General features: G+C 46.4%; 1 protein-coding gene across 1 annotated transcript in view; it reads left to right on the top strand.

Annotated features, from left to right (window-relative positions):
- RBPJL (recombination signal binding protein for immunoglobulin kappa J region like) overlaps positions 1-10,464 on the top strand; it is a 65,173-nt gene extending 54,709 nt beyond the window's left edge. The window contains exons 8-12 of the mRNA XM_063120133.1: positions 1,931-2,046; positions 3,171-3,311; positions 7,246-7,401; positions 8,762-8,865; positions 9,884-10,464. Of these exons, the coding sequence (XP_062976203.1) occupies positions 1,931-2,046; positions 3,171-3,311; positions 7,246-7,401; positions 8,762-8,865; positions 9,884-10,157 (791 nt within the window). The 3' untranslated portion in view covers positions 10,158-10,464. The remainder of the gene's footprint in view (positions 1-1,930; positions 2,047-3,170; positions 3,312-7,245; positions 7,402-8,761; positions 8,866-9,883) is intronic.
- The last annotated feature ends 7,011 nt before the right edge of the window (positions 10,465-17,475 follow it).

Genomic DNA, 17,475 nt, shown 5'->3' with positions numbered 1-17,475 from the left:
CTTTGTCACAACAGTTAAAGCTGCAGGAGCCCTGCTCTCTTTTGTATTTGGTCAAGAGGACAGGGCTTCTGCAGCTTTAACTGCACATAGTTAAATTATGGAACTCACTACCACAAGATGTACTGATGGCCACCAATTTGGATGGCTTTAAAACAGAGTTGGATAAATTCCCGGAGGAGAAGGCTACTAGCCCTGATGGTTGTGTGCTACCTCTAGTATTTAAGGCAGTAAGCCTGTGTGCACCAGTTGCTGGGGAACATGGTTGGGAGGGTGCTGTTGGCCCATGTCCTGCTTTGTTGGTCCGTGGCCGACAGTTGGTTGGCCACTGTGTGAACAGAATGCTGGACTAGAAAATGACACCTGCTGAAATTCCCTTTTCAATACAACTATTAAAGATACAGGGGCCCTGTCCTCCTTTCCATATGGTCACCCTAAGTGGTGCAGAGGTCCGAAGGTTAAAAGGGTGGGGGCAAAACATACAAAATGGCAGCTTATTTTTTAGCTTAAAGCCTTTACGGGCAGTAATTTAGAAGAAGCATTTCAACCTTTTAGAATGGAGAGGACTGAGAAGCCGCCAAACGATTTGGTGTTCAGGGGGAAGCTGGTGGGGGCATCTTGGGAAACACAGAGGGCCAGATTGGGACATCAGGCAAGCCAGATTTAACCCTTGGGCCTGAGGGTCAAGACCTCTGCCTTAAAGCAATTCCTGATCACAATCTGAGATTTGACAAAAGAATGTTTCTTAATGGCCCAAGGTGGCCAGTTGATGTCTCTTTACAGAAAACATTTTATTGTCAAAAGATAGCTTCTTGATCTCTCTGGAAGGTTTGGAATGGAAAGGCCATCAAGAGTTAGAGAAAGTGGCACATGCCCCAGCCAAGGTAGGGAGGGGGAGCGTAAAACTAGATCTACACTACTGCTTTATAGCGGTATTGAAGTGCACTGATAACTGCTGAAGCACAATCCATATTCTGTATACCACTTTGATAGTGCTATTTCCTGCTATTTATTTCACATTCATTATTTATTTATTTATTTATTTATTTATTTATTTATTTATTTATTTATTTATTTTATTACATTTATATACTGCCCCACAGCCAAAGCTCTCTGGGCGGTTTACAACAATTAAAAATGGTAAACATTAAAAGTATACAAAAATGATTTGGCTAATGATTTAGCACAAGGTGTAGATCTGGCCTGAAAGTGAGAGTGAAGAAGAAGAAACAGCAGTTGGAGGGGAAAACACTGAAGACTTGCGGTGTTTTCATTATGTCTGGCTTATGTACAAAGAGACAAGTAGAGCACAAGTGGAGGCAAGCAGTTTGCGCATTCCTGCCATGTCCCAGATCTGCTCTCCCGCATAAGATCCCCAGAGAGAAGCACCCTAGGAACACAGAAAGCTGCCTTATACTGAGTCAGCCCATCAGTCCATCCAGCCCAGTATTGTCAACACTGACTGGCAGCAGCTCTCCAGTGTTTCAGGCAGGAATTTTTCCAGCCCTACCTGGAGATGCCGGGGATCGAATTTGAGACATTCTGCATGGAAAACATGTGCTCTATCACTGAGCCATGGCCCCACCCTGCATCCCTAGATGCTGCCACCCTTTAGCTCTTTCTGTTTCTTTCCGTCTCTCCTACTGCCCTCAAATAGAACGTGGTTGTTATCCAGCAAGTCAGCTGTACAGGCAAAAAACAGAGCAATTGTGACTGGTTCAAATCCAATCATGGCTAAAGTGGAATTTGATCCAGTCCCAACATTATACTCTAGAGGCCATTTTTTTAAAAAAGAACCCATGATCAAGTGTGACACAGTATGATTAAGTCCACTTCCTGCTCTTTGCATCCAGTTTTTCTCACTGCATCTCTCTCTCTCCCTCCCTCCCTCTCTCTCTCTCTCTCTCTCTCTCTCTCCTTTTTCTCGCTCAAGCAGATGAGTTCTGTCCCCAATCCCGGGGTGAGTTCCCCTTACGGGAAGGCTACATCCGCTATGGTTCCATCGTTCGGCTCATCTGCACGGCCACTGGCATTTCTCTTCCTCCTCTGGTAAAGCTTGGCAATAAATTAGAAGGGGAACTATGGAGGCATCTCACCTTTTAGGATGATCTGTAATTCTATACATCATGGATGATGAACGTCTTTCAACTCAAGGGCCAGATTTAATTTGGAAGGCTCTGTCGGGGGCCTCATTCCAGCCCCAAAGAGGCAGGGCCAAAAATGCTACCAAAATTTTAGTTTAAAGCTCTTTCAGCCCGTGACTAAGCCAGTCTTTTAGAATGAGGGGGGAAATGCAAAATCAAGGAACCACCAAATTATCAATATTTGGGAGAAAGGAGGTGGGCCGGTGGAAGTGGTGTGGTCATCTGAGCAACCACAGAGGGCCGGATTGATTTGACCTGGGGGACTGAGGTTCAACAGCCCTGTTTTACACCATATTAGATTTCCTGTGTATCAGACAGATTTTGTGGGAGCATGCATTTAGTCCTTAAGAAAGTGATGAGCACCTTCTGGAAAAGTCCTGAAATATTTATTTATTTATTTATTTAATTTATATACCGCCCCATAGCCGAAGCTCTCTGGGTGGTTCACAAAAGTTAAAAACAGTACTGTATTTGGGAAGCCATGGCCCTTCCCAAATAGGATGCCAATGTAGGGAAAAACACACACCAATAAGCGTAGATGCTAAAAAGAGAAATCGACTCTGGTGTTTGATAAACGTATTAAAAACTATTTTATTCTTAAAATCCAAAAATGCTCTGCTCAAGAGCTCTCTCGCTCGCTCGCTCTGACACACACACAAATAAATAAGGAATAAAAGTGTAATTTCTACATGAAGATTTGGATTTTCAGGGCTGCTTCATACATGACTTCCCTACATGGATATAATCTCTTGTGCGAAAAGACATAGGATGTAGTCTCCTGAGCCAGATTTTATGCATAGGGTGCCTACAGACAAGACCCATGCGGACGTGAAGGCGCTGGTGGCTGCATCAGTACATTTTCCTAATGTTTTGATAACATGCAAGCACCATCCTGATCCTTCCGGAGCATTGCCCTGCACTCAAATGTAGGAACCAAGGACAGAGTTTAAAATGGCTGTACTTCCTTCCGAAGGCGAAGGTTTATTGTTTTGTTTGTTTTGAGCTGTTGTTAGTTCATCATCTTTTTAGATCATTCGGAAAGTCGTTAAACAGTCTGTGATGTTGGATGTGGACGAGCCAATCTCTCAGCTGCATAAATGCGCTTTCCAGTTTCATGGCAGCGATGGGATGTACCTCTGCCTCTCGACTGAGAAAGTGATCCAGTTCCAGGTAATGGGGATGCAAAGCAGAATAGGGAAATCAACTTTAACAAACCACCCTTCACTGCAGCAGCTACAGCTGTGATGTAAATATTGTTGTATTCCTTAATTTGGACTCTGTGATGTAGTGGATACATCACAGGAACACAGAAAGCTGCCTTATACTGAGTCAGATGATTTGTCCATTTAGCCCAGTATTGTTATGTTGAATGACAGGGGCTTTCCAGGAGTTTTTCAAACCTTACCTGGAGATGTGGGGGATTGAACCTGGGACCTTCTGCATGCAGGGGAAGGGCTCTATCACTAAGCCATGGCTCTTCCCACATCCAACTAGGGCCCTCTGATTTAGACATTGAGATACACTGTTTCAGCATGCCCAGTCCTTCCTTTGTAATAGAGACCAAGGACTGGATGAGCTGAAATAGTGCATCTATGTTGTGTCAGCTCATGCTGGGACCTCAGGGCTGGCGCTTCCATAGAGGCCAGTTAGGCGGCCACCTAGAGCGCCACAGTGGTAAGGGGGCGCCGAACGGCGTGCCCGGAAGTTGCCCTCCCACTCCCAGAGCCGCTCTGGCCGAGAGAGGGCAGCTTCCGGGCGCGCTGTTCCAAAGCCTTCTGGGACACTGGAAGCCGAAGCCAACCTGGGACACTGGGGGGCGGGGGGGAAGGAACGGCTCCACGTTCTGACTTCCAGTGTGCGCCGGAAGTCAGAACATGGAGCCGTCTGACTGCCCTCCCCCAGCGTCCCGGCTTGGTTTCGGCTGGGCCCTCCCAGCCAAAGCCAAGCTGGGGGGGCGGGGGAACGGACAGAAGTGGAGCTGCCCGCCCTCCCACCCACCCACCCCACCCCACCCCACCCCACCGCAGCGTCCCGCCAAGCCAGGAGGATTTCGGGAGAGGGACAGGTAACCTGTCTCCGCCTACCTGGGGTGGTGGGGGATACGGTGGGGTGGGAGGGCATGAAAGCAGGTCACCATGCCTAGGGCGCAAAAAAGCCTGGCACCGGCCCTGTGGGCCCTTGCCTACTCCACATGGCTGATAGAGATGATAGATTGTCCAGCTGCACATACAGGGCTATTCCGGGATAAGGTACTGCCAATGATTGAAAATTAAAGCACCCTAGACACCTCCTTGATCCTGCCAGGGGCTATTATTTGCTAGCTCCTGCCAAGGATTTTAGGGGTGAGAAACCGCAACGGCATCATGTTCTCCCAGTAACCTATCCAGACCAGAAATGCGCTCATACAGCGGGATTTCCTCCCCCACCCCAGCAATCCCACCCCCAAATCTGCTCCAGAGGGTCTCCCATTTCTTTTGAGTGGATTTTGAGAGCCCACCAAGAGCAGCAATGGGGCAAGGGGGATTGCCCCTCTCCCAGTTCCACAGGCAGAAGCAGTTCCATCAGCAGGGGGGGAAACTGCCATGGATTTCACCCCCAGTTTGGAACCGTGTGTAATGCAAGCAAACGCTAAAGAAGCAGCAACAGCTGAAGAGAAATGAGTATAATCAGCACATGGGGGGGGACACAAGCACACTAGCTCTACCCCCCTCAATCGCCATCCTCATCCTGCCTGAGTCGGAGAATAACTTCTGAAGCGGGTAGCCTTCTCTACTCATGTCAGCCCATTGCACAATTTAGAACACTGGATTGTGTGGGCAGCACATGACTGGGTCTGGTTGGCAAAGAGAAGAGAACAAATTAGACCCACAGGGATAGCTGGGATAATAAATTGGCCACAGCTTTATTGACCGACTTGAATAGGCTTGGCAGTAGCGTAGGACGTGGATTCTCTCATTGGCCAGCCCGCCTACTGACCAATTCCCCTCCCTGGCCCGCATGCCAAGAGCACTTGTGGTGGATGGCAGGGCCTTGGGGGGACACCAAGGCACAGGCTGCTCATGTGAACCCCTTGACACCACCCCAGATGTGGCCGGCTTGCAGCGCCCCAAGATCCCTTACAGGTTTTCTCACTGTGGGGGAGCAGGGAGCCCCACCCCACTCTCCCTCACCAGTGGATCCAGCCCGATGCAATTGTATGGGAGGCCTGCCCTTTAGGAGCCTCAGGCTGAACTGGAGTGAGAACAAAGGAGAGAGCTCACTCTTCTGGCTCCACCTCTTTGGCGCCGTCCCATCAAAGCACTGATTGGCTCAGCAGACCCCTCCTGGGAAGGAGATACTGCTAATGGAGTTGTGCAACCGCTCCTCACCAGCTTTTCTCCCTTCGCTGCCGGCTTGCACACCTCCCCAAATCACGGCTCCCTGCTAAGAGGGGAACTCGGTAAATCAGACTTCTAAATTGCGAGGGAGGCTGCAGAAGTAGGAAAGGTTTGCTGCTGCAGGTGTTTCTCTCCCACTTAAGTGTACATGACATGACATGTAGATGCAGACGTACAACTCGTGGTAGTCGCTTTCTCTCTCTCTCATGAAAAGCAGCATGTATTCACCACATGCAGAAAGCGCGATGCCATGTGCAAATGCAATGTCTAGCTTCAAAGGTGGCATGCAAATGTCCACCCTTCTGTTCCTGGCAAACGAATCAGTTGGCCACAAATAGAGAACCACGGTGAGCAAAACAGGTGGGATGGGGGGGAACTGCCATAAGCTGATGGTTGTGCACATTGGCCCTTGTGTAGACAAAAAGTGAATGACTAAGGCCATGGCTAGACCTACCCGGTCTGGTGCGACGGAGGAGGGAGGATCTCGTGATATCATAGAATCATAGAATAGCAGAGTTGGAAGGGGCCTACAAGGCCATCGAGTCCAACCCCCTGCTCAATGCAGGAATCCACCCTAAAGCACCCCTGACAGATGGTTGTCCAGCTGCCTCTTGAATGCCTCTAGTGTGGGAGAGCCCACAACCTCCCTAGGTAGCTGATTCCACCGTCGCACTGCTCATACCCGGTGGATATGGTTATCGAGAGATCTCCCCCTCTATCTACACGTGGCATGCGACATCCTAGGAGGAAGAGGACGTCACGCCCGCCATTTTGTTTTTGTTTTTTAAAAGAGAAGGAGCGCACAAACGCTTGAGCGAAAAATGTAAGGTGTTGTTTTTTTAAAAAAAAAAATCTCCCAGCTTACCCCACTCCTGGTGAGCACAGAGCTCCTGAGGATCTCCGTGCCTGGCTCCTCATGGTTACTTGCGAGGAGCTGGAACAACCCGCAACGCCCACCTACACGTTGCGCAGTCTTGGGATCATCCTGAGACCACTGAAAAAGTGGAGGGAAAGGCTATGCCAATATCCCGGGGCAAGGAAGGGATCATCCCTCCCTGATCCCAGGATGCCCTGTACATCATGTGAATGCACAGGGATGATCCCGGGGCGTTTCCCAGAATATCAGCTGGTCTAGCTATGCCCTAAGGTTAATATCATTGTTTACTGATGAGGCTGTCATTTCCCCAGGGCCACACCTGATGCCATTTCAGCAACATATGAAGTGGGGAGAGTGTACAGTGGGGAGAAGAGCAAATCGCATGGAAGGGACAGGACCGGTCTTATGTTCAGATGGACTGAGGCAGTTGCCTCAAGTGGCAGACGTGGGGAGGTGGCAGCAGGGTGTTGGTGGAGCAAGCTGTGTGCTCAGCAGCCTGCTGTCTGTGCCTCCTAAGTGTGCCTGCTGCCTTCAGGTGCCGTGGAGGACATGGTCACATCACCAGGGTCAAAGAAAGATTCAAGGGCCAATCCAGTCAGCTGCTGGACATGGAACGGGAGGAGGCGCCATCTCGTTCTCTGCCTCAGGCAGCAAAATGTATTGGGCCCATCCCAGGAAGGCATCAGCACAGCACTGCACCTCCTTGGGGTGAGCAGCGGTGATGTGGAAATTGCCCACAGGGAAATTCCGCTACTCCAACATCTAAAGGAAGTGGCAACAGCCACATGAATTGCGGCTTAGTTGATTCCTTGTCTTTAAAGACTCAGTATTGTTGTTGATTGTTCTACAGGCATCTCCATGCCCAAAGGAAGCAAACCGGGAGTTGCTGAATGACAGTTCCTGCTGGACCATCATTGGGACAGAAACTGTGGAATATACATTCAGTGACAGTCTAAACAGCATTTGGGGTCCTGTGAGCCCCGTGCCTCTCATCACAGCTCTGGAGGTGTGTAGGGTTCCCCCCCCCTTCCTGTCTGGCTGCTTTGTGGGAGTGGCGGGTTAACCACACTACCACCCTTACCATCAGGTAAATCTCAAGATGCCCTTTTTACTGCACTGGAAGGTGGCAATACTTCCAGGTGCATTAATGTAGTGGACAAGTGTGCACTCTTGTGTATGTGGTGTGGAGCTATTATGGAGCCCCTTAGGGAAAAGTGGGTGTTGCAGAAAAGTGGGTTGGATGAAAATGTAGGTCTGACTTTGGTCCTCTTAATACGCAAGACCACTGCTTTATGGACCCTGGGTCAGATGCTTTCCTCTAATCATACATATTCTCAGATTAATTACAGATGGTGTTAGGAGTCCATACATTTTGCACCCTCCTTTCATGTTCAACAGCTAGTTGTGTTATGCCAGGGCTGGGAAACTTGGGGTGTTCCAGGTGTAGTTCTTAATTAATTATTTACTTTGATTTATATACCACCTTATTTGCTAGAAAGCAATCAAGGCAGTGAACAATGATTCAAAGCAGTAAAGACTCCAACTCTCATCAGCCCCATCCAGCATGGCCAGTGTCTGGGACAATGGGAATTATAGTCCTGCAACATCTGGAGTTCAACAGGTTCCCCATCCCTGTGTTATGCCTTCCATTGCTTCTCCTTCTTGCCTACGTCCACTGCTAAAACTCTAAGGTAGCCTTCCTGAGTAGGGTGCTCTCCAGATGTTTTAGACTACAACTCCCTCAGCAACTTGGCAGATGGCCAGGAATGGTGGGAATTGTAGTCCAGAACATCTGAGGGCACAAAGTTGGGGAAGGTAAGCATACAAACTTATGAAGCTGCCATATCTTGTTGTGGACCATTGGCCCATGTAGTCCAGTGCTTTCTACTCGGGTTGGCAGTAGTTCCCTAAGGCAGTCTTCCCCAACTTGGTGCCCTCCAGATGTGTTGAACTGAAACTCCCATAATTCCCAGCCAGGAATTATGGTTTGGAATTATGAGAGTTGCCGTCCAACACATCTCGAGGCTACCAGATTGGGGAAGGTTGCCCAAAGGTCACATTTTAAGACTTCCACAGTCAGGCTACCTGGGAGCCTTTTTAACCAGAGGGACCAAGGATTGAACTGGGACCTTTTGTAAGGAAATCAAGTATTTTACTACAACAGTATGCCCATTCCTACATTCACTCACTCATAAATTCCCTGGAGGCTATACTTGGAAACCTTCCAAACACAAGATGTCAGTCTGCCGGATTTAATATCCGAAGGTATAAGATTGGGAGGGGGAAGAGGAAGGGGAGATTGTGTCGCACCTTCATGTTGAGATATGTGTAATGCTCTCCCCTGTGATTGGGTCTGCTTCTCACAGCTGACGGGTGGAGGGGACGTGGCAATGCTAGAAGTGCAGGGCGAGTACTTCTATGCAAACCTGAAGGTTTGGTTTGGAGATGTGGAAGCCGAAACTATGTTCAGGTAAAAGCGGAGAGACAATCTGTTGTGAAAACAAGGTATGTCAACCTGGGCACTTTCCCAACCCCATTCATTGGGCATCTTCAAACAGCACCTCTTCTTGTGGGATCAGTCAAATTACCATGTGGGGTGGTGGGGAGGGATCAAAGTGTAACGCCATTCCATCAACTGTTTTGCCATGTTTTTCCGCACATTTTGACATGGCAAAAATTAATATCTGAAAACTGTATGACTGAGCCACACAGCAGTAGTAATCCCAGGTTGCTACCTCTGTGAAGATGCTCTCAGTGGTCACTGCTAGAATCGTCTCACCACCTTCCTGATCAATACAAAAGTATGGTCAAAAAGTCTCCCATTTGGACGTAAGGGTACCAAGTGTGGTTTTGCTCTATATTTTTATTATTACATTTATGTGCCACTCTTCCACCAAAGATGGAAGGGTGGCACATAAATGTAACAATACATGCAGCTATCTGAACAAAATGTGTGTCTTCTAAATACTCATCCCAACACAACACAAGACCCAGGTTATTGATTGCTTGATTTGATTTGAACACCACCTTTCTACCAAAAATGGCACTCAAGGTGGCTTATAGGTATAATTAAAATTGTTGCCAGTGTTTATAATGCAAGACAATTTGCTGTAAATCATTTCTGCAGACATTCACAAACCCTTGAAGAAGGCCTAATAAAAAGCCATGGGCTGAAATGCATCGGGCTTTTCAGCACTAAATTCACTTATAGCATCCTGAGATTATTCTCTCTTTTTGTGTCCACAGTGGCCAACCAAGTGCCTCTGGGAAGCCCACAAGGCAGACATGAGGGTATTAACCCTCTCCCATCATTGTTGCTTAGCAACTAGTATTCAATAGCATGCTAGCCCTGATTCTACCTGTAGATAATATATAGCCCTCATTTCCTTAATGCTGATTGTTCTGTTCTGATGTAAAACTCTTGAGACAATGGAGGTGGGAAGGAGAAACCACATTTTGTCCTTGACTTGTGCATTTCCTTCCTATAGGAGTCCCAAGTCCTTGGTGTGTGTTGTTCCTGATATCTCTGCGTTTAGCCGTGACTGGAGGTGGCTGAGATACCCTATCACTGTCCCTCTCTTGCTACTCAGGAATGATGGTCTAATTTATTCCAGCCCTTTCAGTTTCACGTACACACCAGAGCAGAGTTTCCTCACTGGACAACCAGTCCTGCTGGAGATGATGCAGGATTCGGACACCTTGCTTGACACCATCCATCAAGAGTTCACCCGGACCAACTTTCACCTCTTCATGCAAAGTTAGAGCCAGGGCTCTGTGAATGCCATGATCGACAGCAGCGCAGGAAAAAGCAGTGAACCCAGAAACCAGCTTCCTAACAACCTTCGTTTGCAGACATTTATTTTTGTTTTTCTCCTAAAACTGAATTCCCTGGGCACTGGAGGAAAAAAGCACATTGAACACAATCCTGATTAGAGATTTTTCAGATGACCAAAACATCTCAGTTTGTATCCTAGTGCTCATGCAGATCCTTCTCAGTTTCTGGTGGTCTAAGATCCCTCAAAGGCAGGTAGCGAAGTAAAGTAGCTTGTTCAGTGCTTTTAAAAATTGCAAGGGGGTCAGATGGCACTTCAGCACAGGGGGCTGGGGAGGGAAAAGCTTTAGAGAATAGCAATACATTACTTTGGTGGGGGTTAGACTTCATGATGTTTGCCATACTACATTCCCCCACTTGATAAGTAAACCAGCCTCAGTAGAACACATTATTTTTTTAAGAATTAAAACTCAGAACTTTTTTGTGCTATCCAGAATGTCTCATTGGGACATTACACAGCTGTCTATATTGTAATAATAGGGGGCTGGATAAATTCCTGGAGACGAAGGCTATCAATGGCTACTAGCCCAGATGGCTGTGTGCTACCTCCAGTATCCGAAGCAGTAAGCCTGTGTGCACCAGTTGCTGGGGAACATGGGTGGGAGGGTGCTGTTGCACCATGTCCTGCTTGTTGGTCCCTGGCCGATGGCTGGTTGGCCACTGTGTGAACAGAGTGCTGGACTAGATGGACCCTTGGTCTGATCCAGCATGGCTCTTCTTATGTTCTTAATGATGTCACATAATTACTGCACTAGAGGAGGTGGAGGAGAAACTAATTGTTGATGTTTATGAACAACTAATCGTTATCTGTTAACCCCCTTCACTAATGTGTTGCAGCAATGATAGATGCAATGTGCGTTTTTATCAGGGACATGATGAGATGGCTACATTGCTTTGTTGAGTGAGGTCCCATCCAATACTGGCTCAAAGTTTCTGAAGGCCCTTGGGTGAGACACCCTCAGTGGGTCCCCTCCCTCAGAACGTCAACCTTCTCACTGCCATTGTCACCAACTGCTATTGCTCCTCATCCTCTTTCCCATCATTGCTACCACTTACTTGATTGGCAGGCAGAAAGCCAATGAGCAAGTAGGCAGTGGCATCTATCCTCCTTCTCACCACCACCATTGCCTCTGGGCCAGGGCAAAAGGCAGGTGAACAAGCAGGTTACAATGGTGAAGAGGAGAAGCAACTCCCGGGGATCTTGCCAGTGGCCCCCTGCTGGCATGTGTGGGCCCTCGGCAGGTGCCCAACCTACCTACCCTTGAGGCCAGTCCTGGTCCCATCACCTGATAATTGAAGGAAGATTGGACTTGCCTCTGTGCAGCTGAAGGTAAATTTATGCAGCTTTTTGCAGAATCAATAAGAAGGCAGCATGCTACTCAGTGTCGCCACGGTATATGTAATTCTTCTGGCCAGGAACATTAGTGTACCAAAAAGGATGGAGAGAATTATGCTATGGAGAGATTAATTTTCCTTCTGCTCCCTCCATGCACTTCTAAATAAATTAGATGTCAAAGGAACACATGGGTTGTTGCGGCAGATGAACTGGTCACATGAACAGGCAAAACAACAACCACAAATAATATCAAACAAATCTCATTTAAACACGGAATATCCCACATTTCCTAAGCAAATCCAGCACTTTCTGAATGTACATCTTTGCCGGGGGTCTTTTAGAGTGCAATCCTATGCATGTTTGAAGAGAAAAAAAGTCCTAAAACTCCCAGTATTCCCCATCCAGCCATGCTGGCTGGGAAATGCTGGAAGTTGTAGGACTTTTTTTCCCTTGTTGAAACAAGCATAGATTGTGCCTTTAGATGTTTTATGCCTAAAGCAAAGGATGACCACCACCCCTCCAGTTCGCCTTCCCCCCGTATTTAACTACAGCTGAAGACTCCAGTGCCTCAGCCCTCCTCCTCTGGTACATCTGGGAGGGCACCAGCATCTGGCATTGGCCAGATCTCTAGCTGAGGGCCATCTTGTCCAAGATGGTGCTCTGCAACAGAAAAGCACCACCCTTAGGCAGTGGAGGCTAGTGGCTCTGATGTCAATGGGATGGTAAATCCATAGGTCACCTGGTCCCATTCTCCCCTACTCTTGTGAGACTTCTCATTTATTCTATTTAAATCCTAGGAAGCCATTCTAAATTAATCTTATGGAAATTTTACAAACATCTTTGTCCTCATTTTGGAAGTGTGTAAGCGGCCGCCATATCTGTGCCTCAGTTCAGATTGCACCCCTCCTGTGGTGTCTCCCACTGCCTCGAGGCCCCCAAGAGTTTACCTTGACAGCAGTGACCATTTCCTTCCCCTCAAACGTTCAGTTGGGACACACAGCAAGCCTCAACCTTTTCAAGGGTGAGTGAGAGGTCAATTGCACATTCCCTTAATGTTCTCAAGAGATAGTGGCGGCTACCAGAGAATATTGATGAACAAGTATGGATGCTGTACCAATGGAGGGGGTGGGGGTAGTAGAAATGATGAAGACAGGTGGCATGTAATGCCACCCAGGGTGCCACCTGAACTGGAGCCAACGCCCTCCCTCCCTTTTTCAGGCCCACCACTTACAAACACACATAAATAGTTTTTCATTAACGAGTCCCTAGCAAGTTTCAAAGACCCTTATAAGGCATCCACATTCCATGGATGGACAGATATCCACTGTACACATGTTGCGGGCTTTGAAGATTTATTTAGAGCCTTTAGATGAATGCAGTATCAAAAAAACCAACCATATAGTCTGAAGCGTGTTGTTTTAGCATTAGAGGCTGAATTAGAAAGGTACTTGTTGCCAAAACCACACTGGCTTTCAGCCTACGTTGAACTCCTAAAGGTCTACAGAGGAGCCCTGGTGGAAACAGACCACAACCTAGCAAACGTCAGCATCCTGAAAGTACCAGGCGAGCAGTGCCAACAAGCAACGCTTTCTCTGCCTTCCCTAATCCTGACTAGTACTGGAAGAGTCTCTTGTTCATTAGTGTGTCTTGCGGGCATGTGAAATCCTGTGGCTGGCACATTGCAGAGTATAGCACACAGGTTATTTTATACCTATAGCTTCAGAGATGGGCTTCCATGCCCCTTTATGTCAATGGGGATTTTTCTGTGGTGTCAAAGAGTCAGCTCATTTACACAAGGGAAAATAAAATCCTGACCTTGTAACACCTGACCCACCCTTTCAACTCCAAAAACACACACACCAATCCTGCTCTGGAGTATTCCATTCACAAGGACAGCCCAGTTCAACACCAAAACAGAAGTTCAAACCTAGACTACAAGGGGTCTGGAAACAAAGCCCTATGAAGAGAGGCTGAAAGAACTGGGCATGTTTATCCTGGAGAAGAGAAGATTGAGGGGAGACATGATAGCACTCTTCAAATACTTGAAATGTTGTCACACAGAGGAGGGCCAGGATCTCTTCTTGATCCTCCTAGAGTGCAGGACATGGAATAACAGGCTCAAGTTAAAGGAAGCCAGATTCCAGCTGGACATCAGGAAAAACTTCCTGACTGTTAGAGCAGTATGACAATGGAATCAGTTACCTAGGGAAGTTGTGGGCTCTCCCACACTAGAGGCATTCAAGAGGCAGCTGGACAACCATCTGTCAGGGATGCTTTAGGGTGGATCCCTGCATTGAGCAGGAGGTTGGACTCGATGGCCCTTCCAACTCTGCTATTCTATGATTCTAAGTCATGTCCAAACCCAACAATATTGTGCAGGGGAGCCTAAGAGGACAGGAGGGGTATGTCAAAATGTATCTTATTTTATGTATTAGATTCTTATTTTGCCCTCCCTCCATGGAGCCCAGAGCAGTACACATATAGTATCTCCCCTATTTTATCCTCGCAACAACCCTGTGAGGAAGGTTATGCTGGGAGATAGCAATTTGAGGCCACCCAATGAGCTTCATGGCTGAGCAGGGGTTCAAATCTGGATGTCGCCACTCTAGATGCAATGGTCAAGCCAATGCAGCACACTGGTTAAATACAAATCATCTGTTTAAATTCACATATTGGGTTCATTTAAACATTTTAATATAATGTTATGTACTGTATAATCTTGGTGTTTAAATATATGCAGTATCCAGTTCTGCATGTGCACCTCCACTGATTATGTTGTGGCAATTGGATCTGTCACTGATGCAACAGTAGAGTGACCATATGGAAAGGAGGACAGGGCTCCTGTATCTTTAACAGTTGTATACAAAAGGGAATTTCAGCAGGTGTTGTTTGTATGCATGCAGCACCTGGTGGTATTCCCTCTTCATCACAACCGTTAAAGCTGCAGGAGCCCCACCCTCTTTTGTATCTGGTCACACTAGGCAGGGCTCCTGCACCTTTAACGGTTGTGTTGAAGAAGGAATTTCACCAGGTGCTGCATGCATACAAATGACACCTGCTGAAATTCAACACAACTATTAAGGATGTAGCCCTGTCCTCCTTTTCTTATGGTCACCCTAGAATAGCCCATGTGTGACCAGATACAAAAGAAGGCTGGGCTCCTGCAGCTTTAACTATTGTGATGAAGAGGGAATTTCATCAGATGCTGCATATTCCATTAACGTGTACTTTTCCAAGTGCATCTCAATGGAATATGGTGGAATCAAGCCAACTTCTGCTGCTCCATCAACCAGCTGCCGCTGGCTAACATTTCTGTTCACCCTATGTTTAAATTCTTAAGACATACTCCAAGTTGGAGATGGTGGTGACATATTGTTGTGTGTTGAATTGTGAAACGTGTGGCGAGCGCTGTAGAACTTGCACATCCAGAGTAGTCTGTGAAAAAATATGTTCCAGTGCTAGAAACCTAAGGAGGTATACCTGCGTACAGCAGCCCATAAGCCCAGTCAGCAGGGGCACTGTCCCTGCTGGCTGGGGATGGTGGGAATTGCAATCCAACACATCTGGAGGGCACCAGTTTGGGGAAGGCTGAACTATACTGTAAGAAGGTCTAAATGTTACAGCCTGGGCAGGAATCACTCTCCACAGTGAGTCTGGTCTGGGCAACATCCCCAGCGGAGTGTGACTCTCATCCACTGGGCCCTCTTGAGAGCTAGTCAAAAGCCTGTTCTACTACCCCAATAATATCTCCAAGGGCTCTAAAGAGCTGCTTTGCTAGCATTTATAGCTAAAAGCTATAAATGCTTCTTCAAGGGATTGGCTGCCATCCTGCGGTCAGCTGAATCAATATTTGCAGATTGGGAACATAGGCTCCATGTGAAAATTATGTTCAGAGAATATTTCAGGACCAGGCCTCTTGGGAATAAGTGGTTCAAATCAACAGGGAGAGGCCAAGGACAGCAAAATGTATGCTTTGTATGCACATTCTTCTGTTTCTTCCTTTTTATTTCTTTTCTCTTCTTTTGTCTTCTTTTCTTTAATCAACACTGTAGGTATGGTCATACAGTGTCGGGCCCTGATACAAGCCAGATGAAAAGTTTCAGTAGAAACCTTTCACAGCTAAACTCCACCTGTACATCATGTTCCATAGCATAGATCAAAGTAGGTTCCAGTGTACCGATGCTATTTGCCGTGGGAAGTTCAGAAAGTACCAATGCATATTTTTAATGATGAAATCCTGATGCATGGATCCAAGTATATAAAAATAATTATCAGAGAACATTTTGATCTCAGTGATTGAGGAAAGACTGTATGGTTGGGTAGTAATATATCAGCAAGCCAATGCTCACTTTGTGTTTCCAGATTTATTTATTTATTTATTTATTGCATTTTTATACTGCCCAATAGCCAGGGCTCTCTACGCAGTTCACAAGTAAAACCATAAAGACCACAAGTCAGATCATAATAAAAGCTTCAAAAGTTTTAAAAATACAACATAAAACCAAAATAAGTTACAGCCCAGGGAAAGCCTGTGTGAAAAGGCATGTTTTTAAGAGGCGTTTAAAGGATGTTACATTTTTTTTTTGCCTCCCAAACAGAAAATGTAATAAGAGCACAGATGGAGGGCTCTTGGTGCTACCAACTACTCCATCTTTTCTTTCTTAATGGATTTTGTGCAGTAAAAGAAAAGATGGGGAAATGGTAGGGTGATTGCACCATTTAATTTGTAAGGAAACATCTGACAGTGCACATGTGCATGACTGTAACTGATCATAATCACATCCATGCATGCAAATGTATTGCTCTATAAGACTAGGAGCTTCTCTACGTCAAGCCAAAATCCCACTTCCTTACTGGTCTTTCTTCTTCTGGAGTCTTTCCGGGTTTACGATGGGCTCCTTTAGGTGGCAAACACATGATTTGGAATTGAAAACTTCCTTTCTCAGCAAAGCTCTATATGTTTAATGAAACAGCTCCATCTAGTGGCTGTATTATAGTGCTATGCTGACATTACACACAGCCAATATCCCATGTTATTGTTTATTTCAGCTTATTATTATTATTATTATTATTATTATTTATTTATTTATTTATTTAGCACCACCAATGTACATGGTGCTGTACAGAGTAAAACAGTAAATAGCAAGACCCTGCCGCATAGGCTTACAATCTAATAAAATCATAGTAAAACAATAAGGAGGGGAAGAGAATGCCAACAGGCACGGGGTAGGGTAAGCAGGCACAGGGTAGGGTAAAACTAACAGTATAAAGTCCGCACAACATCAAGTTTTAAAAGCTTTAGGAAAAAGAAAAGTTTTTAGTTGAGCTTTAAAAGCTGCGATTGAACTTGTAGTTCTCAAATGTTCTGGAAGAGCATTCCAGGCGTAAGGGGCAGCAGAAGAAAATGGACGAAGCCGAGCAAGGGAAGTAGAGGCCCTTGGGCAGGCGAGAAACATGGCATCAGAGGAGCGAAGAGCACGAGCGGGGCAATAGTGTGAGATGAGAGAGGAGAGATAGGAAGGAGCTAGACCGTGAAAAGCTTTGAAGGTTAACAGGAGAAGTTTATATTGGATTCTGAAGTGAATTGGAAGCCAATGAAGAGATTTCAGAATCTCTGGTCTTTTGAAAGGGGGGGAAGTGTGGGAGATGTCCTGGAGTTTGAAGACATCATGTAAAGGACCCACAAACTTCCATAAGTATCCAATCACAAGCATGCAATAACTTGCTCGTGTAGAGAAGCTCTAAGAGAAAATATGTATGAAAAGCATGCATCAGCCTTGAAATGGGGCTACAGATACAATTTTTAAAAAGGTATCCTATATTATAGGGCCAACCCTGACTTCAGATCCCCAAAACCAAGCAGTAGAGGAAATGCTTAAATCCAGAGGGTACCCAGCACCTTTCCAAACAAT

This window comes from Elgaria multicarinata, chromosome 1 (genome assembly GCF_023053635.1).
Source record: "Elgaria multicarinata webbii isolate HBS135686 ecotype San Diego chromosome 1, rElgMul1.1.pri, whole genome shotgun sequence".
In the NCBI taxonomy this organism is placed as follows: domain Eukaryota; kingdom Metazoa; phylum Chordata; class Lepidosauria; order Squamata; family Anguidae; genus Elgaria; species Elgaria multicarinata.
This window is presented reverse-complemented; position numbering and strand designations above follow the sequence as displayed.